The sequence below is a fragment of the Hyperolius riggenbachi genome, chromosome 4, assembly GCF_040937935.1.
Source record: "Hyperolius riggenbachi isolate aHypRig1 chromosome 4, aHypRig1.pri, whole genome shotgun sequence".
NCBI lineage: Eukaryota > Metazoa > Chordata > Amphibia > Anura > Hyperoliidae > Hyperolius > Hyperolius riggenbachi.
Window position 1 is genome coordinate 391,341,612 of NC_090649.1, and position 21,690 is coordinate 391,363,301.

Sequence of the window (21,690 nt, forward strand, 5' to 3'; positions counted from 1 at the left end):
CAGTGGTTAAGTATTTGGCCATACCATAGGAATAGGGCTTTAGTTATCTGGGTGAGGTTTATTTTTAATACTAGAACTGAATATTCATATTTATTGGTAGCAGCTTGTTACAAATCTCTGGGATTAAGACAAGAGAAGGAAAGGTGTTTGACTTCCTGCATCCACTTGACTTCATCATACCTTCATGCTATAAATGGCAATTTAGAAAATCATAATGAGAAGTCCAGTTCAGTCCATACTTATCCACTTCAGGTTCCGGAGTTTTTACCGGTTCCTGACAATACTGGCATATTAGCGGTGATGCTTTTGATGCAGCAGTAATTTATTACCTATGCCATCACAGCGATACATACATTGTTTTTTTTCAGAACATTCTAGGCTTTCTAAGGCCCCGTTCACACTGCACGCGTTTCCAGCCGCGTTTTGGAAACGCGTGCAGGTGGCCGACACGCACGACATCAGACATTGCATAGAGTGCAATGTCTGATGTTCACACTGCATGCGTTCCGGACCTGTGCGGTCCGGGAACGCATGCTGCACGCATTTTTTTGTAAAAACGCGTGGCTGTCCCATTCACTTTTCAGTGATGGGATCAGCCACGCAACGCACACAAACGCGGATGGCGTGCGTTCGTATGCGTTGCGTTCCGCGTGCGTGCCCGACCGCGTTTGTGATGTGAACGGGGCCTTAGGGTAATATTTTTTTTTTTCAAGTATTAATTTCACTGGCAATTTTATAGAGAAAAATTAGGCGGAAACTCACAAATTACACAAATTAAACATTTTTTTAATGTTTCCCCCTTCCTAACTTTCACATGAGAAGTGCCACAGTTTTAAAACACCTCAAAATATATTATTTGGCTTCTGGTTAAAACGATACCCTACATGCCATATATCATCACTAGTCGGGCATCTAGCTTACCAATATCGCCAGCCTGTGCGTCTGTAGCGATTTGCATGCGATTGCTAGGGTGCATAGTTTGGGAACCCCAGTGCTGTATAGATGCATTGATTGGCAACAACATTTCCATACATCTATACAGCCTTGGGTCCCTGAGCTGTCGCCATAGTAATCGCATCCGATCGCTATGGGCGGCAGCCATTACAGGTGTCTGTGAATCTTAAAGCCAAGTATAGGTGACACAAGGGGTTAATTAGTTTGGTAGGGGTTAAAAGTTCACAAAAAAGTAACACTTCATTTTACACTGTCACTTTAAATAAAAGAAATATTTTTTTTGTAGTTTTATCTTTCACAACGAATGTGCATGAGCGACAGGGGCGCGTACACGATTACGGATTTTAGTGCTGGACTTAGTCTCACGTCCAGGAACCTACAGTGTACTAACTAATTTGGGAGTAAAACGTCTGTCCTAAAACCTAAAGTGGCTAAAGTGTATGTCCTGTTGTTGTTTTCATACCAATTCTTTCTTTGAGCGTCTCTTCTCTCCGCATGCCTGACACCAGTTTCTATCTTATGCACCTTTTAAAAGATCAGGTCAGAGCAATGCACAGTTGATTTCACGTCTGACAGGTCTGTTTTTAACATTGCCACTTCTTTGATTTCTCCTCTTCCCCTCAGCTTTCCCAGTTATGATCACGTCATTAATACATTTCTAAATCTTATAAAAAAAAATAAAAAAAGGCATTGAATGCCGCACTCTTAGATCACCATGCACCTGACATACTAGGAACGTTCCATAGGTTTTACACTGCAATGCAACATTCTGCATTACTATGCATCTGCTATTTCAGACCGCAACACATCACTATGAACGTAGTTTAACAACAACCTCTAAATGTAAAGCCAGTCCAATGCAGTATATCAAGAAATCACAGCTGCTTTTCTGTCTTTAAAAGTTGACTGAATTCTTCAAATGGAGAGGCTTAATTTCTCCCTCATATGCATTGTTACTTCCCCTCACCTCTCCTAGTCAGATCAGTGACCAGAAGTTGTCTGCTATGACAGCTGACAAGGGTCACTCTGTATAGACTAGTTAAAGAGGAACTCCAGTGAAAATAATGTAATAAAAAGTGCTTCATTTTTACAATAATTGTGTATAAATGATTTAGTCAGTGTTTGCCCATTGTAAAATCTTTTAAATCCCTGATTCACATTCTGACATTTATCACATGGTGACATTTTTACTGCTGGCAGGTGATGTCGCTGCTGCATGCTTTTTTGGCAGTTGGAAACAGCTGTAAACAGCTATTTCCCACAATGCAACAAGGTTCACAGACAGGAAACTGCCAGAAGTACCACGGTACTCAGAGCTTCTTGTGGGAGGGATTTCACAACAATATCAGTCATACAGCGCCCCCTGATGGTCTGTTTGTGAAAAGGAATAGATTTCTCATGTAAAAGGGGGTATCAGCTACTGATTGGGATAAAGTTCAATTCTTGGTCGAAGTTTCGCTTTAAGCAGGAATTGACAGAGGTGAGTTGACTGCAACTCCTTTGCTGCTGTATTGCTAAGATTAGCATATGGGTCTTTTACATCAATTTATAAATGCATCATACTGAGACTTTTACTACCTGAATGATCAATTATCTATTTCTTCAAGTGCACCTGTCCTCCTGTCATCTCTGCTTGGATGATAGTACTGTATTGTATTTTTTCCTCCCGTTACTTGTGTATTGCCCGTAGTGATAGGCTTCCTGTTCCTCCCCTCTCCAAAGTACTGCACATGTCACAGTCAAATGTACATGCCTGTATAAGTAATTCTTGGTGCAATTTCAATGGATGTTATCTTAACCACTTGATGACCCACCCTTTACCCCCCCCCCCCCCCCCTAAGGACCAGCGCTGTTTTGAGTGATCTGTGCTGGGTGGGCTGTGCAGCCCCCAGCACAGATCAGCGTGCAGGCAGAGAGATCAGATTGCCCCCCTTTTTTCCCCCCTATGGGGATGATGTGCAGGGGGGGTCTGATCTCTCCTGCCTGCCTGGGTGTTGCGGGGGGGGGGGGGGGCACCTCAAAGCCCCCCTCCGCGGCGAAATCCTCCCCCTCCCTCTCCTACCTGTCCCCCCGGTGATCGGGGCTGCACAGGACGCTATCCGTCCTGTGCAGCCAGTGACGGGACGTCCCCTGTCACATGGCGGCGATCCCCGGCCGCCGTACAATGTAAACAAAGCGGATTATTTCCGCTTGTGTTTACATTTAGCCTGCGAGCCGCCATCGGCGGCCCGCAGGCTATTCACGGAGCCCCCCGCCGTGATTTGACAGGAAGCAGCCGCTCGCGCGAGCGGCTGCTTCCTAATTAATCAGCCTGCAGCTGGCGACGCAGTACTGCGTCGCTGGTCCTGCAGCTGCCACTTTGCCGGCGCACGGTATAAGCGTGCGGTCGGCAAGTGGTTAAGCACATACACATTTAGGGGGGGGGCATAACAATAGCAGGAGTGCATCCTAACACCCTAACCTCGAAATGGTGGGGATCATATGATACAGCTCCAGGATGCAGTGCAGCTGTCGCAGTAGAGTGTTATACTTTACCTGCTTTTGGCAGCGAGACAGGTCTTCTACACTTTTCTTCAGTGTACAAGCGCCGTGCAGCCAATCACCATGTGGATTCCATCCCTATCACATGACACCAGAGACAAGAGTCAGAGGGCGTAGAACTGCAATGAAGAGGAGTGAATAGGACCCACCACAGTTTCTTTTGTGTTCTCCTGTAGTGATAGGATTCATGTTCCCTCCTTTCCTCCCCTTTCCAAAGTACTGCGTGTCACATCTCAGTGGGGCAGGGGTCCAGCACAATGTAGTTATGCCCCTGATTCAGATGAGGTCATCTTTATTCGCTCAAACTTGGATGAAGGAAAATCAAATTTTCCACCTGCACATCTAAAGTTGTGGAATTACGGGCATAGCACTGAAATATCTGTGTGAATTCTCATGTGACTTATGGATGACAAATGCTCTGCCATAGTCTGTACCTTTTTATAAGATTATTTTTACAACTGACGATTTCTGCATGTTTCTTCCTTATTTTGTGCAGGCAAACACAAACGCAGAAAATATAAAGCTGATGTCTGCCATGCTGTGTGCTGCTTTATATCCCAATGTAGTCCAGGTAGGTTATTCATATGAGTACTTTTATTTGAAAGCCCAGCTTCAGAATTTTTTTTTCAATAGACAGAAGTGCCAAGCTTCCCTCTATTGGCTGATCTCTTTTTTTTTTTCCCCTCCATGTTCTGCCAAGTTGTTGTGTATATCGAACAGTTGATTGCACAAACTAATGCCATGTTATGTGTAGAACTGATTGATATATACGTTACCGTGTCTGATCATTAAACAACTGAGGAACTGATGGTTTGTAAAATCCTGGAAAATCTACAAATAGTGTAGTGCTTTGTATTATTTAGGGTTTTATTTGTCAACTCTTCAACATATTAAACTATGTTGTTCCTGAAAGTAAATCTCCACTATAGCTGAGAAAAGGAGATCTCTTCTGCTCAGTTCTCTACCTTGTGGGGATTATTTGCAAATCTGATTTCTGTTTGCTTATTTGTAAGCATGTAACACACTATTCTACAAAGTACCTAACAGACACTGCAATATGCGAGTGTCCAAGTAATCTGCTACTCCATGTGTGGAAAACAAGCTCCTCCCATGTGCAGTTTATCACTCCTGATACAAAATGGAAGGTTTCTTGGCAACCTGCACTCCATTAGGAGAGTACAGATTCCTGGCTGGCAAAGAGAAGCTATTTAATTACTTGGAATTCATAGCAGTTTGTAACTTGAAATTAAAAGATACTTCTTAGTTACATTAAATGACAAGAAATCGTGGGCAAAACTCATACGTTTGTAGCAATGTTCAAGGAAAGTGGAGTTTCAGGTTGAGTATTGAAGATGTGCAAATTAAAAAGAAAAAGGAAAGTCTAGGCACAGTTAGTACATATGCTTGACCTAGGTTGACAGGTCTTAAAGCCAATGGGTACTAGTTTAAAAATAAAAAAGTCAGATACTCTGTCCTAATGAGCCTTCCCTCTCCTCTCCCGGTGCCCTCGGTGCTGCGCTGGCTCCCCCGTACGCGTCCGCCGCCGCAGGGACTTTGGAGGTCTTCGGTAGCACTTGGGCTCCAGAAGACGGGCCGCTCCATACTACGTACGCGTGTATGCGTCATAGAGGGTGCTCGCGCATGCGTACTATGAAGCGGCCTGTCCCCTGGAGCCCGAGTGCTCCCGAAGGCTTCCGAAACCTCCCATCGGTGGTGGAAGTGGCAGTATTTGACCGAACTGGTCGAATACTGCTACTCGGGATCCTGCGCGGGACCGGGCACTGTGGCACTCATTAGGACCGAGCCTTCCCTCTCCTTAGGTGAGTATCTGATTTTTTTATTTTTAAACTGGTACACATTCACTTTAAGCCTTGTACACATGCTAAATGGTCCTCAGCTGGTGTCTCAACCAGCGGTCAGCCTGGTGGACCAACTTTGTCCACATTGTTCTCCCCATTTACCCCACCCACTCTGTGCTCTCCATTGTGTTCTGCTACATTGGCCTTCCTTCTACTTCCATAGCAACAGTATGTGTCGCTAGCCAGGAGGCTAGCGATGCACCATTACAACCCCAACCATGCAATATTGCCCGAGAGAACGAGTACTGATTCCGTTCTGGCAACAGTCTTTGTACATGTGTAAATGGCTTAAAGAGAATCTGTATTGTTAAAATCGCACAAAAGTAAACATACCAGTGCGTTAGGGGACATCTCCTATTACCCTCTGACACATTTTCGCCGCTCCTCGCTGCATTAAAAGTGGTTAAAAACAGTTTTAAAAAGTTTGTTTATAAACAAACAAAATGGCCACCAAAACAGGAAGTAGGTTGATGTACAGTATGTCCACACATAGAAAATACATCCATACACAAGCAGGCTGTATACAGCCTTCCTTTTGAATCTCAAGAGCTCATTTGTGTGTTTCTTTCCCCCTGTTCTCATGCACTGAAGTTTCAGGCTGCTTGTTTCTTCCTGCAAACAGCTTTGCCCTTGTCTGTAATTCTTCAGTATGTGAAAGCCCAGCCAGCTCAGAGGACGATTTATCCAGCTTGTAAAAGATAAGAGAGAAGAGAGAAGCTGCTCTAATCCTAAATAACACACAGGCAGTGTGCATAGAGGGGACTGGAAGGGGAAGTTCATAGCAGAACCACAACACCGAAGAACTTGGCAGCCTTCCAGACACAGGCCGACAAGTCTGACACGGGAAAGATACATTGATTTATTACAGAGACAGTGATAGTATAAAGTGCTGCAGTAAGCTAGAACACATTAGAATAGCTTTTTGAACTTGTAGGATGATAAAAAACAGGATGCAATTTTTGTTACGGAGTCTCTTTAAGACATTTAGTAGAGCTATTTATATAATAGGTTGGGTAAGGAAGATGATATAGTATATACTATGGAACCGGTGAAGCACATTTTCAGAGCCTGAAAATAGTGACATATCTGTTCTTTGCATTTGTTTTTCTTACATACACTATATGAAATGTAAATTGTTGTCCCGCTTTATAGGATTCCATAAACAAACTGACTACAGTGTTTTCTGTAAGGTGCATATATTTTCTAGTGCCACAGACAACTGTGTGTGTCTATAAACATCTATACGTAAACCTTCTCATTAGTGAACTGGAAGTGGCTGCAGGATCCCAAATAGAAAGTTTTTTTTTTTGTTTTTTTTTGCATGGTTTCTTTAAGTGTATATTGCACTGCTTACAATTTTTGCCATATGTTTATTTAGCTTGGTTTAGCTGGTTTCCATTAAAGAGGATTTGGACATTTTAGGGCTTATTTAATTTGTGTTTCCCTGTACTGCTGTAAAGCCATTACTGTTCCCTGGTGCCTAATCCAGCTGTACTGTATAGACACTTCTTTGGTTATAGTTGCAACATTTAAACAGCTGATTTGGCCACGGTGGGCTGATCGTGAGCTCAACCATGATACTTAATGCTGCTAAACTGACATAAGTCTTGCTGAGCCTCGGCCTCTGCTGCCTACTTGATTCTTCAAAGCTTTGTACAGATTTTGTATTTAGGTGTAGCAGAGAGGAGATAGTGGCACCAGTAGGCAGCAGGGCGGACCAGCTGGAATAGGGGAATAGGAGCATGCTCCCAGTGAAGTTGTAATCACATTAGAAGAAAGTTAAGACATTCTGGGCCAAGGTTGAAAACCTTTTGAAATATTTAGCCCCTCCAAACTTCCAACTATCCCCCCAGCTAGCCTTACTATTATACGACATTTCGGAGCTAAACACTTCGCAGAAACCAATTGTAGCCCATGTCATTATATCATGACTTTGAACAGAGGCGCCAGCAGAATAAAAACAACAATTAAAAGTTTTAAAATATGCTGGGGAGGCAGTGGTGGACTTACCTCCGAAAGCAGACTAGACTACTTGTCTGACATAAATAAACACTTTATTAGTACCCCAATAGATGCAACGCGTTTCGCAGGACCAAGCCCGCTTTATCAGGCAATAAAATAGGGGACAAAACTGTGGACAAAGGCAAAAAGTACAGGACTGCAGTGAGCTACATAATATAAAACATTCATACGGTGCATACAAATATATTAATTGCTAAAAAAAAAAAAGCAGTTGCATCAATTAACTACAAACACCTGTTTACAAAACCGCATGCAAACCTTATGCAAGTTTTTTTTTTTTTTTAGTTTTTTTTTTTAGCAATTAATATATTTGTATGCACCGTATGAATGTTTTATATTATGTAGCTCACTGCAGTCCTGTACTTTTTGCCTTTGTCAAATCTCACGTTTGTTTATGATTAATATTCTTTTTATATTTTTGTTATCTGTGTTCTACTGTTTAAGTACAAAACACTTTCATGCTTGTCCTCCAAGCCCAGAGAGGCCATGTAAATTGGATAAGACAAGGCAGATGACATATTGATGCCTGTTTTGTAATTTGTTAATGAAAACTCAATAAAAATCTATTGAAATAAAAAGAAGACAGAGAAAGGGAAGCGCTGCTTCCTAAAAGCCCTTTAATCCAGGCGGGTAATCACAGTGGTACAGAACAGCGGGGGTCTCAGTGCCTAACTGTGTTGTGAAATCAGAGTAGAGGAGTTGGAGCAATTTTGGGTACCTGGAGTCGGAGTCAGTGGTTTCATAAACTGAGGAGTCGGATTACTTTTTTTTTTTTTTTTTTAACCAAATTCACAGCCCTGCTTCTAATGAGATTGTGTATTTGGCTTGTGGTTATTAATTGTCCCTAGACACAAGAGATTGTGATAGGGAAGTGGTCTCATCCTTTTAAAAGGACCCTGAACTGAAAAGGATACGCAGGCTGCCATATTTATTTCCTTTTGAGCAATGCTCCTTTTTATCTAATAAAAGAGCATTACATACTACAGATGGTGCTGACTCGACTGTGGAGGGAACTTTTGAACAATGCGAGTTGCCTGGCAGTCCTAATGGCCTTTCTGGTCAACAGCATCTTAATCACAGGCCTGAAGCTATCATGCGGCTAATCCAGTCAGACTTCAGTCCGAAGAATCTGATCTGCATGCAGAGGATTAGAAGGACAACCAGGCAATGTGCATTGTTTAAAAGGAAATAAATGTCAGCCTCCTTATGTCTCTCTCCTTGGGTTTCCTTTAAAGGGCATTTTATTTTACGAAAATATCACTCAGGAGAAAAAGTCAGTTGAAGAGGGGTCTTTGTGTCCAACCTACTCCAGAGGGAGCTTACGCCAAACTCTGCTGTGTATCCCTCAGTTGTCCCAACAATGAAGGCATTTTACAGTGAGTGATAAGCACTATGATAATACATTACTCTTGCTAAATATTGCTTTTCCTTATAGGTGAGGACGCCAGAAGGTAAATTTCAGGCGACCAGAGCAGGAGCTGTAAAAATGGCACCAAAGGCTGAGGAGATTAAATTTGTGACAAAGAATGACGGTTATGTTAACATACACCCTTCCTCAATAAATTACCAGGTAAGTCAACATTTTTTATGACTATATTGTAAATTTTGAAAATTAAACTGAAACCTAGTTTTCACCTATTTATTATGACCTTTATTATTTTGTTTTAGGAGCGGGGTTTTGATAGCCCATATTTTGTGTACCATGAAAAGATCAAGACCAGCCGCGTGTTTGTGCGAGACTGCAGCATGGTTTCTGTTTACCCGCTTGTTCTCTTTGGTGGTGGCCAAGTGAACATTGAGCTTCGCAAAGGGGAGTTTCATATTTCCCTGGATGATGGTTGGATCCGCTTTGTAGCAGCCTCACATCAGGTACATTCCTTTAGACAATTTTTCAATGCATATACATTAGGGCTGCACGATTTTAGGAAAAAATTGAAATTGCGATTCCCCCCCCCCCCCCCCCCCCCCCCCCCTCAAATTGCGATTTCGATTTTTTTTTTTCACGATTTTCTTCAAATCGAGCTTTAGCACTAAATTCACAATGCCCCCAGTATAGTTTAGCCAGGTAAGTGCCTCCAGTATCGTTGCCCCAGTATAAGATCCTGCTATAAATAAAGAGCATTTTGATGACAATTAAGGCAGACTGTGTACGAGAGAACTTGTTAATCTGGCCACAGAGCTTCCAGCAGGGTAATTGTTAAAGTGCAGAGTATCATAAATAACAGTGAGAGAAGGCTGAGGAATGTGAGAAGGGCAATGAGGGGTAGGAGTGGGTGATCTATTACCTTCAGACCATCACCCGCAGCATGGAGACAGAACACCAGCGCTGCGGCATTAAGGAAGTGTAGGGAGAGGGACAGAAAACCATCACTGCTTCTATAAGCAAGTGTGCAGAGAGGGAGACATCTGTGTACGGAGCACAGAAGCGGGGCTCAGAGGTGCCAGGACAGGAAAGAGTTCGGAGCCCCTCCTTCTAATAGTCTAACCTTACAGCACTGCCTTTCCTCCTGGCTAGCTCTCCTCACTTTCAGCAGCAGCTGCTGTTAACACGCTGGCTCTGCCTCTTTTCCTCCCGGCAGTTCCTGGGGCCAGCTGATGAAAATATAATCCTGCATCACTGCGCTCCCCATGTTGTTGGAAGGGGGAGGCGTGGCAGAAGCTAGGACTAGCAGTGAATATTTATGATTGTTAACGAGCCGGGCAGCAGGGGGAGGGCGAGTCCAGTCCAGAGCAGCACACAGCACCACCAATCACTTTGTACCACCCTCTATACAGCTCTGCCTACCTCCTCCGTCATACCATCTCTATCTAGCTATTGGCGCTGTGTGCTGCTCTGGACTGGACTCGCCCTCCCCCTGCTGCCCGGCTCATTAACAATCATAAATATTCACTGCTAGTTGCAGCTTCTGCCAATCAGTGGCTCCCAAAACTGAAGCTACTGACGATCCTGAAATCGGCTGCACGTGAATCGCGGTTTCGGTTTAAAACCGCAAAACCATGCAGCCCTAATATACATATAATATTTTGCTTTTTGAAGTGAAGGTCCTACCGATCTTCATTACGTAGTCCTTTTGCTAACTTTTCCTCAGAGAAGCTAACAGTCTCATCTTTACCAGCATGGTTTTGGGAACATACAACTGTCACGCGCGTCCTAGGTCTTAGTGGACAGTGTCGTGCGCAACGGGTTACCGGGGGGGGGGGGGGTGCGGCGTGGCAGCATAGCTAGCATAGTTGCCCCAGTATGGCTAGTATAGTGCCCAGTATGGCTAGTATAGTGCCCAGCATAGCTAGTATAGTGCCCAGCATAGCTAGTATAGTGCCCAGCATAGCTAGTATAGTGCCCAGCATAGCTAGTATAGTGCCCAGTATGGCTAGTATAGTGCCCAGTATGGCAAGTATAGTGCCCAGTATAGCTAGTATAGTGCCCTGTATAGCTAGTATAGTGCCCTAGTATGGGTAGTATTCCCCTCTCATGTCCGTGTAGCGGCTGCTGTGTGTGGAAGCAGGAGAGAGCGGTTTCCATAGTAACGGCGATACACATCGCCGCTACAGGAACCCGCTGCCCTGCTTCCTGCCTCCTCACACAGCAGCCGCGGGGCGCGCTGCTACACGGACATGAGAGGGGAATATAGTTTAAGCGGCCGCCGGCTAAGGTAAAAGTGGGGGATCGGGGGAGAGGGGGGCAAGAGGACAGTCCTGCGGCCCAACTGCAAACGTCTTACGGACCAGCAGTGGGCCGCGGACCGGTGGTTGGCCCTGCACTACATTACCATGCTGCCCATTGTGATGCGTCCACCAGAGGGAAGCACAGCACCACTTTTGGCAGCCAAGAGTTCTAGGGCAGGGCTTCCCAACCCAGTCCCTAGGTACCGCCAACATGTTTTGTGGAAATCCACACAGGTAGTTAATCAACTCTGCTGAGACACTAATTACCTCACCTGTGAATGTTTTGTGGTTTTCTGCAAAACATGTACTGTCACTGGTAGTATTTGAGGACAGGGTTGAGAAACCCTGCTCTAGAGCAGACTTCTTCCTGTTTGAGTCCATGAATACAAAGTGGCTTGTTGTTTGAGCTATCCAGTGGCTCACACAAACTATTTGAGTGGACTTAAAGGATACAGTAGTTTTGCACCTGCGCAGAACACTCCAGACCACGTGGGCGCTCTCGTGAACAGCGGCAGACGCAGTAGATGGTGACCTGGCAAGGTCGGCATCTGCAATGGAGGAGATCCTGGGACACCGGAGCTGCAGCGAGGTACATATTGGCTGCCAAGGGCTGGAGGAAGCCCCAGGTAAGTATATATTTTTTTGTTTGGGGGGGAGGGGGAGCTCGGATGTATCCTTTAAAGCAAAGAAGAGAGAAGCCTCCAGAAGCTACCCATTCCCTGCTCATGACCACCGCCTCAGCCCGAGACCCTCTTAAAGTTCGTAGATGTGTTTCTCTCCATGCACGAGCGCGGCTGTACTGCACTGCGTGAGTAAGGACATACAGTAGCATGGAACTGCTCATACGCAGCGGGGAGCGAAGCCTCAAGAACATATTTATCAAGCTCTTCTTGGATGTGTTCAGAGGATACATGTGTGTCAAAGGTGGTGGCAAGGAGCACATGGGAAGCCTCTGGACTATATCTACAGGCAGCCCTCTACCTAGGTATCTTTTTTTTTTTTTTTTTTTTCCTTCCCCCCCCCCCCCCCCTTTAACCACCTCGTGTTCACTTTAAACATTCAAGCTGACCTTCAAACATAAAAAAATAACACCTAGCTAGCTATAGAATACAAATATTGTATATAACATAACTTCATTCTAATTGCCGAAATCCAGCTCTTGTGATGTGTTATGCCTTACTGGTGTGGGGAAGGGAATGGAGTAGCAGTGCTGCAGGCCGTTCAGTCTGATCCTATGTATAGGAAAGGTGTGTCCTGTTTGCTGGTTATCCTGTGGGTCTAGGTTGCCTAGAACTATCTAAATTGCAGAAAAAGAGAGAACACCAAGAGCCCAATATAGTGTAGTATGTACTGGTAATGTATAATTGGAAGAGTAATAATATTAATTTAATACTCACAAACCAGGGTTACCAAGTAGGCAACCACTGTCAAAGCAGGTGGGGAGATTGTCCTGACCCCATTTAGGATTAAAAAGTCGCTCTCTGTAGTAGAAGGAAGGGTACAACCCTCCACCAAGGGTGGACTTGATGTAGATAATAGGATAACAGAGGCGCCAACAGGATAAAAAAAACACTAAAAACTTAAAAACCCATCTTGGTAATAGATGAGGCAGTGGTGGACTCACCTCCTCCAAACAGAACGCACGACTGTGGATTTTCAGTCAAAACAATTTTATTGGTAAACAGCATCTGCCAGTATCATCAACACTGAGGCACTCCGTGTTGATGATACTGGCAGATGCTGTTTCCTTCCATCTGTTGTTGCCTGATGAAGCGGGTTTGTATCCCGTGAAACGCGTTGCACTTTATTTGGAGTATCCAATAAAATTGTTATGACTGAAAATTCACAGTCGTTCGTTCTGCTTGGAGGAGGTGAGTCCACCACTGCCTCCTCTATTACCAAGATGGGTTTTTAAGTTCTTTTAGTGTTGTTTTTTTTTATCCTGTTGGCGCCTCTGTTATCCTATTATCTATCTAAATTGCAGAACTATTTGGAGAGAATAAAAAAAAAAAAAAGTCCTATGATGCGTTATATAAAAGTATTTCAGTTCGTATATCTGTCATAAATGCTTGAATACCAGTTTTGCTTGTTTAGAACATTCTTTGAAAGACTGCTAAAAACAGCATTTTCTAAATGCTCAAACATTTCAGAAGCTGATCGTTAACTCGTCCAGCTGGTTCTCTCCTAACTCACTGAAATAGTTGAATTAGACATCTAGTTAGAGATGGTATTAATTACAGCTAAAGTTTTTCCATGAAAGGTATAAATTACAATTGCTGTTATTCAGTGTCCAAATCGGTGATACTGTAGTTTTTGGAGTTCTTAATTTTTGGCAGTTAAGATCAGCCAGTAGAAACCCAGGCCAGGAGAAGGAACAGGACCCCAAATCCAGGAAGCAGAAACAGATTGATTAGTCATTGTTAAAGGTGAGCTTACAGATTATCGGCAAATATCTGATATCAAAGTAATAAGCACATTTAGAGCTGTGAGTGTACTGCAGGCAATCATTTATTATAGTGAAAGAATTAGCAGGTTTTATGTGAGATCATTGTTCTTGTGTAGTAATGAATGTCTGTTCCTCTAAGATTATTAATCAGTATGCCTTCCATTCTTGCTTTGACACTGGATAAGAAAAATTATATTGTATTATTATATATATATAACAGGTCGGCCTAACCTAAGCTTAATACAAGTGTGAATAAATGCATACCAAGTGGAGAGATAAAAAGCAGCCTCAAAAGACACCTTACTGTAACTACATTACTCCTTTCTGTACTGTTAAAGTGTAATACACACCCTATACTAAACCTTGCAAGGCAACCGTTAATGGCCGCCCTGGATGAGAATAGAGGAACACTAGATATTTGAATGACAGCAACCCCCAAATGCAGCATTGGCCTCAATTCACTAAGCTTATCTCCTGTCATTAATAACGTTTCTAGAGTTGTTACCATGGTGATGAGGCATGTCGTATTCAGGAAACCGTTTACCTCAGGCAAACCTAAAGTTAACTCTTCTGTCTTTAAGTTAACTCTTCAATCCTTAAAATAACTCCAGAGCAAAGGCGGCCTTAGAGTATGCGGGGCCTGGGGCGAGTGTCATATGCGGGGCCTAGAGACACAGGTATGCTGTGTGCATGTATACATACATACCTAATGGTTAAGACTCTATCATTGCAGCGCTGGGTCCCCAATTTGAATCCCAGCCAAGTCAACATCAGCAAGGAGTTTGTATGTTCCCCCCCGCCTGCATAGGTTTCCGCTAGGTACTCTGGTTGTGAATTATATGATTAGATTGTGAGCCCCTCTGAGGACAGTCAGTGACATGATTATGTACTCTGCAAAGTGCTGCAGGAGAAGAGGTCAGTGCTATATAAATACATAACAATAATCTAGAAGGACATTAGACTATGGAAGGATTATATTGTGAGCTCCTTTGAGGACAGTCAGTGACATGACTATGTACTCTGTAATGTGCTGCGTGAGATGTCAGTGCTATATAAATACATAATAATAATGTAGTAGAACATTAGACTATGACTATGGTAGGATTAGATTGTGAGCTTCTCTGAGGACAGTCAGATACATTACTATGTACTCTGCAATGTACTGCAGAAGATGTCGGTGTTGGTAAGGGAGTGAGGGGGTTACAGACTGCAAGAGAGGATAGAAATGAGAGGGAAGAGAGCACTAGAGATGGCTGAGAGAGACAGAGATAGAATGTGATGGTGAGGAAAGTGTAGGAGGAAAAGAGACCTTTTTCTTCCCAGGATTGCAGTTTGAGCTATTTGTCTTGCTGGGGGAGAAAGACCTATATAATCAGCAGCAGCCCCCATCCCCTCTCCCTCCCATAGGTCAGCTTATCTTTATTGCAGCTATTTGGCTGTAAATATCTTAATTGTTTACTAGCCTGTATCTTCTTCCCCATATACCACCGATAGCATCTTACATCTCTCAGCTTGAGCTCTTGAATCTCCTGGCATGTTTGTGATCAGCAGCAGCCCGGAGAGGAAGGGGGCGTGGCTGCAGGTCTCAGTGCCCTACAGAGTAGAGATGCGAAGTTCGGATCTTTTCAATGATCCGGATGATTCGAATCGGATCATTGAAAAGATCCGGATCTTTGATCCGAATCTCGGATCATTTTACAACGAAAGCATTCGGGGGTGAAATGACTAGCAGGACAGGAGAAGGGGAGGGGGGTGGACACACAGAGAAGGGGAGAAGATGGACAGAGGGCAGGGAGTGGACAGAGAAAGGAAGAGGGAGGGACGAGCAGAGAGCAGAAATGTTTGTTTGCACACAATACCCACATGCTGCAATCATATGCTTTACATATATTTCACCTACATGTTCATTTGTATACTCCCAACTCCCATTCCCCAAAGCATTCCCAGAAGTAAAGTACAGCTGTTTAGAGCAGTGCAGGAGGATCATATTGCACAGCAATCACAGTGCCTGCCCTGTCCTAGCCCAGCATGCTGCCTGTAATGTTACTCAGCTGTGCCAAAAGTTTTCAATGTGTTCACTATGCACAACTACGGAACAGACAGCCTATAATGAGCAGCACATTTCAGCCAGTATGTGTGCTCTACACATATCTGGCAGTGGCACCGATGTCCCCTCTCTCTCATCTACCTGTGGCTGTGCAAGGCTGCCTCCCCTTCAACAGAGAGATCCATCTCTGCTCTGCTTCCAGGACCACGCTGCCTGCTGAAAGGGGGGCGTGTCGCTCCTGGCCCCGCCCCCTTTGTGATCCGAATCACTCATTTTGATGATTCGGATGATTTGACACACAAAATAGATTCGGATCAAAGATCCGAATCGTTCATGATCCGGACAACACTACTACAGAGAGAGGAGGAGGAGGACTCAGGGAGCGACAGGCATCAGCGTCACTGAGTTGTCTGCAGCCCTGTCGCTTCCTGCAATTCCTGACTACTAGACCCAGCCATCCGAGTGTGCAGCGCAACTGCCGCCCTGCAGCCGCCCTGCAGCTCCATGACAAGAAATTGTCATGGAGAAATCCGAGGCTCCTGCTGAGCCATGTAGCCATACACTGGTCGATTTGCCATTAGATCCACAAACTGACAGATCCCTATCTGATCGAAGCTGATCAGAGAGGGATCGTATGGCTGCCTTGCAAACAGATTGTGAATCGATTTCAGCCTGAAACCGATCACAATCTGTTGAGCTGCTCCTGCCGCCTGTCGTGTCCCCCCCCCAGCCCCCCCCCCACCGTATACATTACCTGTTACCTGAAGCTGGCTCCGGGTCCTCTTCTCCGCACTGCACCGCATCCCAGCATCCCGCACCACATCCCAGCGTACACTGTGTCACTCCGTGACCATGAAGTTCAAATAGAGCGCCCTCTATTTGAACTTCCTGGTCACTGGAGTGACACAGGAAGTTAAGGTACGCTGGGATGGAGCAGGAACAGAGCGGTGCAGCGCGGAGAAGATGCCCGGGAGCCAGCGTCAGGTAATGTATACCTGTATCGGATCGGCCGCCGCTAGCGACGCGCTCCCTACCCGCGGGCGATCGACGGTAATTTCCTGCACGACGCGATCGGCGGGTGCGTTTAGCGCGAACGATTGGCAGCAGAATCGATCCCAGTGATCGAATCTGCTGTCGAACGGCGGTAAATCGGGCCAGTGTATGGCCAGCTTTACTGTGTGGTGGTACGTTTTCTCTTGCCTTATTATCTCCAGCATGATTTTAGTGAATTGAGGCCATTGGTCTCCATTACCTCACCTGCTGGAAGCTGCTCAGCTGTATGCCTTGCTGCCATCCCTCCTCTATAGCAGAGCGCTCAGTCCCTGAACTGTCGCCATAAAAATAAAGTTCCTGTGTGTGTGTGTGTGTGTGTGTGTAATGCATTATAGAGGAACTGTAGTGAAAATAACATGATGAATAAAATTGCTTATCTTTTATAATATTAATAAGTTATTTAGTAAGTGTTTGCCCCTTGTAAAATCTTTTCTCTTCCTAATTTACATTCTGAAATTTATCGGTGATGGTGACCGCTTTAGTCCAACCCGTTGATCAAAACAGAAGGTTTGTTACTGAGAGTTCTATGCACAGAGGGAGCTGCTGCTTGCTTGGCAGTTGGAAAAAGCTGGTATTTCCTACAATGCAATGAGGTTCACAGACAGGAAACTGTCAGGACCATGGTCATGACATCCCATTGTGGGAGGGGTTTGACCACAATATCAGCCACACAGACCCTCTTGATAATCTATTCCAGGTAAAGATTTCTTGTGGGAAAGGGGGTATCAGCTACTGATTGGGATAAAGTTAAATCATGGGTTAAAATTCCTCTATAAGTAAAGGCATGACAGATCTGTGGGTAGGTTCATGAAATCCATTCTCATGCTGTTGGAAAGACACTTCAGCTACATACACACTTACAATAACTGCTTCAAACAATTGTTCCTATTCTTTGTGGGTGACAGTTTAGAAACAATTATTAGTAAGAAATGCACTCTGGCTCTCTATCGTGCTACCAGTTCTGTTGTTGGGGAGTGCAAAGGGGAGGTGCCTAACTACAGCTTCAGGAAATTGTTGGTTTTCTGGCTGTAATGATTGCAAAAGGGAAGGCTGCTGCTGAGGACATTCATTCCTATTCTAGATTTTCCCTTAAAGTGATCAAAGGCCATAGAAAGCTAAGCTGTGTTTATACTACTTGAGTGGGCATTCCAATACCGTATATACTCGCATACAAGCTGAATTTTTGACCCCCAAAAAGGTGGCCAAAAGTTGTGGGGTCGGCTTGTATGCGAGTCGTGGGTGGTGGTCCGCGCCCCCCCCCCCCCTCCCTCCCGCCCGCTCGCTCCCTCCGCGGCCACTTCCTCTAATCCGGGTTCCCCTCTCGCTCTCCATCATGCGTATTAAGTGTGATTTATCGCCGTTACCAGGGGAACCGCTCTCTCCTGCCTCGTCACAGCAGCAGCGCCGGGCGCGCTGCTGTGACACACTTATACGCATGATGGAGAGCGAGAGGGGAACCCGGATTAGAGGAAGCGGCCGCTGGCTGAACAGGTAATAGCGGCGGCTGCGGAGGAGGGGGGGGGGCACTATACTGGGCACTATACTTGCTATACTGGGCACTATACTGGGGCACTTTACTGGCTATAGTGGGCACTTTACTGGCTATAGTGGGCACTTTACTAGCTCTACTGGGGCACTGCCTACCCGGACTGGGCACTATACTAGCTATACTGGGACACACTAGGGGGATCATGCGGCCTGCACCAATCCAGCATTTCCTACCCCCTGCTTATATGGGGGTCAATCTTTTCCCTGTTTTTTTAGGTAAAAGTTGGGGGGTTGGCTTATATGCGAGTATATACGGTACTTTTTGAACTTGATGATCAGATTTTTCTTTTCTCCTTCCATTAGGTTGCAGAACTAGTGAAGGAACTGCGCAGTGAGCTTGACCTGCTGCTACAGGATAAGATCAAGAATCCCACAATGGACTTGTGCACCTGCCCCCGCGGCTCCCGCATCATCGCCATGATTGTCAAACTTGTGACGACACAGTGACCCTGAAACGTCACTCAGAGTTCTCACTGCCACTTTCTGCCTTCATTCAAATGAGCGCTTCTGATACCTAAAGATAACTTATTTTGAGTTATTTTATTTAATGAAAATGAAACTGATGTGTAACGAGATAAAGGCTCAGATGACTTTGGCTGAATAGCTGTTCTCAGGACGTCTATTGTACAATGAATTCTGTTGCTTCTGGCTCCAGGCTAATCCAGAGTGTAGAAAGTGTCAGCAGCAGAGGTGGTCTGGTAGATGCTCATAATTCCAGGTCGCTGGCAAATTTATTGCAGGTTGTAATTGGGCCAATGAAATGTACTTCCTGCTGATTGTTTGGTCTAATTCCAAGCTGCACAGTTTGCAGATGGTTAAAATAATATCTTAACTAAGTGTGCTTATAAAGAGGCAATAATGCAATTTACTTATACTATTTATCTTGCACATATGACCCCCAGTGTGTAGAGTTTTAAAGGCTATCCGAGACCACAAAATAAATGTACCTTTACTTACCTGGGGGCTTCTTCCAGCCCCTAGAAGTCACGTGTGTCCCTCGCCGCAGCTCCGGTCTCCTCCCGGGTCCCTCTGGCAGCTGACTCACATGACTTCTAGGGGCGGGAAGAAGCCCCAGGTAAGTAAAGATAAATTTATTTTGTTGTCTCGGATATCCTTTAGGGCTCTTTTCCACTATGAAATGCGATTGCGATCGCGATTCCGATCGCAATCGCGTTTCAATTTCCACCATGCGATTGCGATTGAGCTACTATACTCATTATAGTCCAGCTCAATCGCATACAAAACGCGGCAGGACGACGATTGCGCTTTGACCAAAATCGCATCGCAATCGGATCGCACTAATGGAAATTGCTGCTGCAGTTTCCATTAGTTTAATGTACCTTGCGATTTGCGATCAGCAGCAAATCGCAAATCGCAGGCTAGTGGAAAAAGGCCCTTAAGGTGTTACACTGTCCGGATACTAATAGTAAACAGGCTACAGTCCCTGCTGGTCTCTGCTTATATAAGGTCGTAAACCTAAGCCTCGTACACACGTTGGATGAAAGTCAGACGAGGTGGCCGATAAAGACAACCTCTGCCAAGAATGCCTGATGTCCCAACCAGCGATTAACTTGGTAGATTGCTGGCCCAGAGCATTATTCTCCCCAGTCACCCTACCCACCGAGTGACATTACTACCCACGCCGCTCCATCGTCCACGTTGCGTGCTAACCCACATGCTACCAACACGTCTGTACCGCCTTAGCCCTTTAATGTCACCTAATAGATTGGCTCCTGAGATGCTTTGTATGTACGAGGCTTTACTCCACTATATCTACAGGGTAAAACTGCCTCTGTATACTCACAATTACCTTCTTATTCAAGTGCGGATGATGTGTTAACACGAAACACTGTAAAAACAGCACCGAAGATTTGGGCGCCACCATAGTCCGTAACAGGAATTATAGCTATAGCGGCACTCACTGAGTAATTTAGCTGCTGTCAAGGCGGAGCACAAATTACTATTAAAACACTGTAATTCATCCACCAGAAATAGCTGGAAGCTGTTTTACATCTTTCACCACTACTCATGGCGACCTGGAGGGGGGGGGGATAGTAATTACCGCCGCCAGGACTTGTGCAGGAGCAGGTTTTTTAGCTTTACCCTGCGCCTAAACTGCATCTGAATTATATGTATGCTTTAACACTGTGTACAGAGAACTGCTGCTCGGTTATTTTTGCAAAGTCACCAACATGAGTAGTAAAATCTATAAAGTATATTGCATTATTGATCAGAGCCTTATTTTATGTTCTTTTAAAGTGTACCAGAAACGATAAAATATATTTTTTTATACATACTTGGGCCTTCCTCCAGCCCCATCCGCATGGATTGCTCCCACGCAGCTGCCAGAGATACATAGAGGGCGCATTTCTCTTGCACAGATTGACCGTGACTGCCTGAAGTTACAGGACCTGGTACCGGAGCTGGAGAAGGCTGAGGACGGTGGCTCGGGAGCTATCTGTGCGGATGGGAATGGAGGAAGCCCCAGGTATGTATACTTTTTTTTTTATTGTCTCTGGTTTCCTTTAAAGAGACTCTGAAGCGAGAATAAATCTCGCTTCAGAGCTCATAGTTAGCAGGGGCACGTGTGCCCCTGCTAAACCGCCGCAATAGCGCCGCCAAACGGGGGTCCCTTGACCCCCAAACCCCCCACTGCGACACTTGGTCGCAGGCTTGGTCGCTCCTGGAGGCATCTCCGCCTCTCCCCCGCCCCTCTCAGTGAAGGAAGACAGAGGGGTGGGGGAGAGGCGGAGATACGCGCTGACAGACGCGTGTGGGGCAGGGCTGCGATGGTTAGCCCTGCCCCAACCAGGAAGCGCTCCCCTGCATTACGGAGGGGATTTGGGGGTGAAGGGACCTCCGGTAAGCCGCGGGATAGAGGCCGTGTGCCCCTGCTATCTATGAGGTCTGAAGCGAGATTTATTCTCGCTTCAGACTCTCTTTAAAGAGGAGCAGCTGTTAGGTATAGGGTCTCAGAGAAAATAAACACATATATCAGTAGCTAAATATTGGCTGTACTTACATTACATATGCATTTCACTGTCCACGTTTGGATTTCACAGAAGTTTTATATAGTATTTGCAGAGAATGATGCTCCTGACAGCTTATGGCAGGTTCCATGTTTGTCTGTCTCCTATGAAGCCAAATGTGTCGTCATGTCCTGCCTGCTTCCTGATGATTCGCTCACACAAAAGATCTGTAATGTAAAACACTACTGTGCAGTGAATATTAATTAGCCATGTGGCTAGGAACAATAGCGGACTCCTGCAGTGTACTCTGCCCGGAGTTTTTTCAATGTTGTGAGCTGCTGCTTTTGTAACACGAGCCCTGTAACTTATCAATAGCAGCTGAGGGGAGGGCCCCAGAATGCTTTGCTGTATGGTATGCGGCTCTCGGCTTCTTAAGCGCTTGGGTCTAACAGCTTTGCTGATAAGCACACATCAAAACTAAGAGAGATTTTTTTACTTTAGTATTGCCTTTTTGGCTTTCTTCTAAACCAGTGGTCCTCAAACTAAGGCCCGCGGGCCGAATGTGGCCCCCTAAGGCTTTCTTAC

The 21,690-nt window shown here is 45.1% G+C and overlaps 1 protein-coding gene across 4 annotated transcripts in view; it reads left to right on the top strand.

Annotated features, from left to right (window-relative positions):
• The window catches only part of DHX57 (DExH-box helicase 57), an 80,550-nt gene extending 61,813 nt beyond the window's left edge, over positions 1–18,737 (top strand). For 3 of the 4 annotated variants that reach the window (XM_068232193.1, XM_068232191.1, XM_068232192.1), the window contains exons 21-24: positions 3,992–4,066; positions 8,812–8,946; positions 9,045–9,245; positions 18,440–18,737. In XM_068232193.1, the coding sequence (XP_068088294.1) occupies positions 3,992–4,066; positions 8,812–8,946; positions 9,045–9,245; positions 18,440–18,583 (555 nt within the window). In that variant the 3' untranslated portion in view covers positions 18,584–18,737. Of the gene's footprint in view, positions 1–3,991; positions 4,067–8,811; positions 8,947–9,044; positions 9,246–13,378; positions 13,469–18,439 lie in introns of all 4 variants that reach the window. The other variant, XM_068232195.1, reaches the window with a different exon arrangement.
• Positions 18,738–21,690: the final 2,953 nt, after the last annotated feature.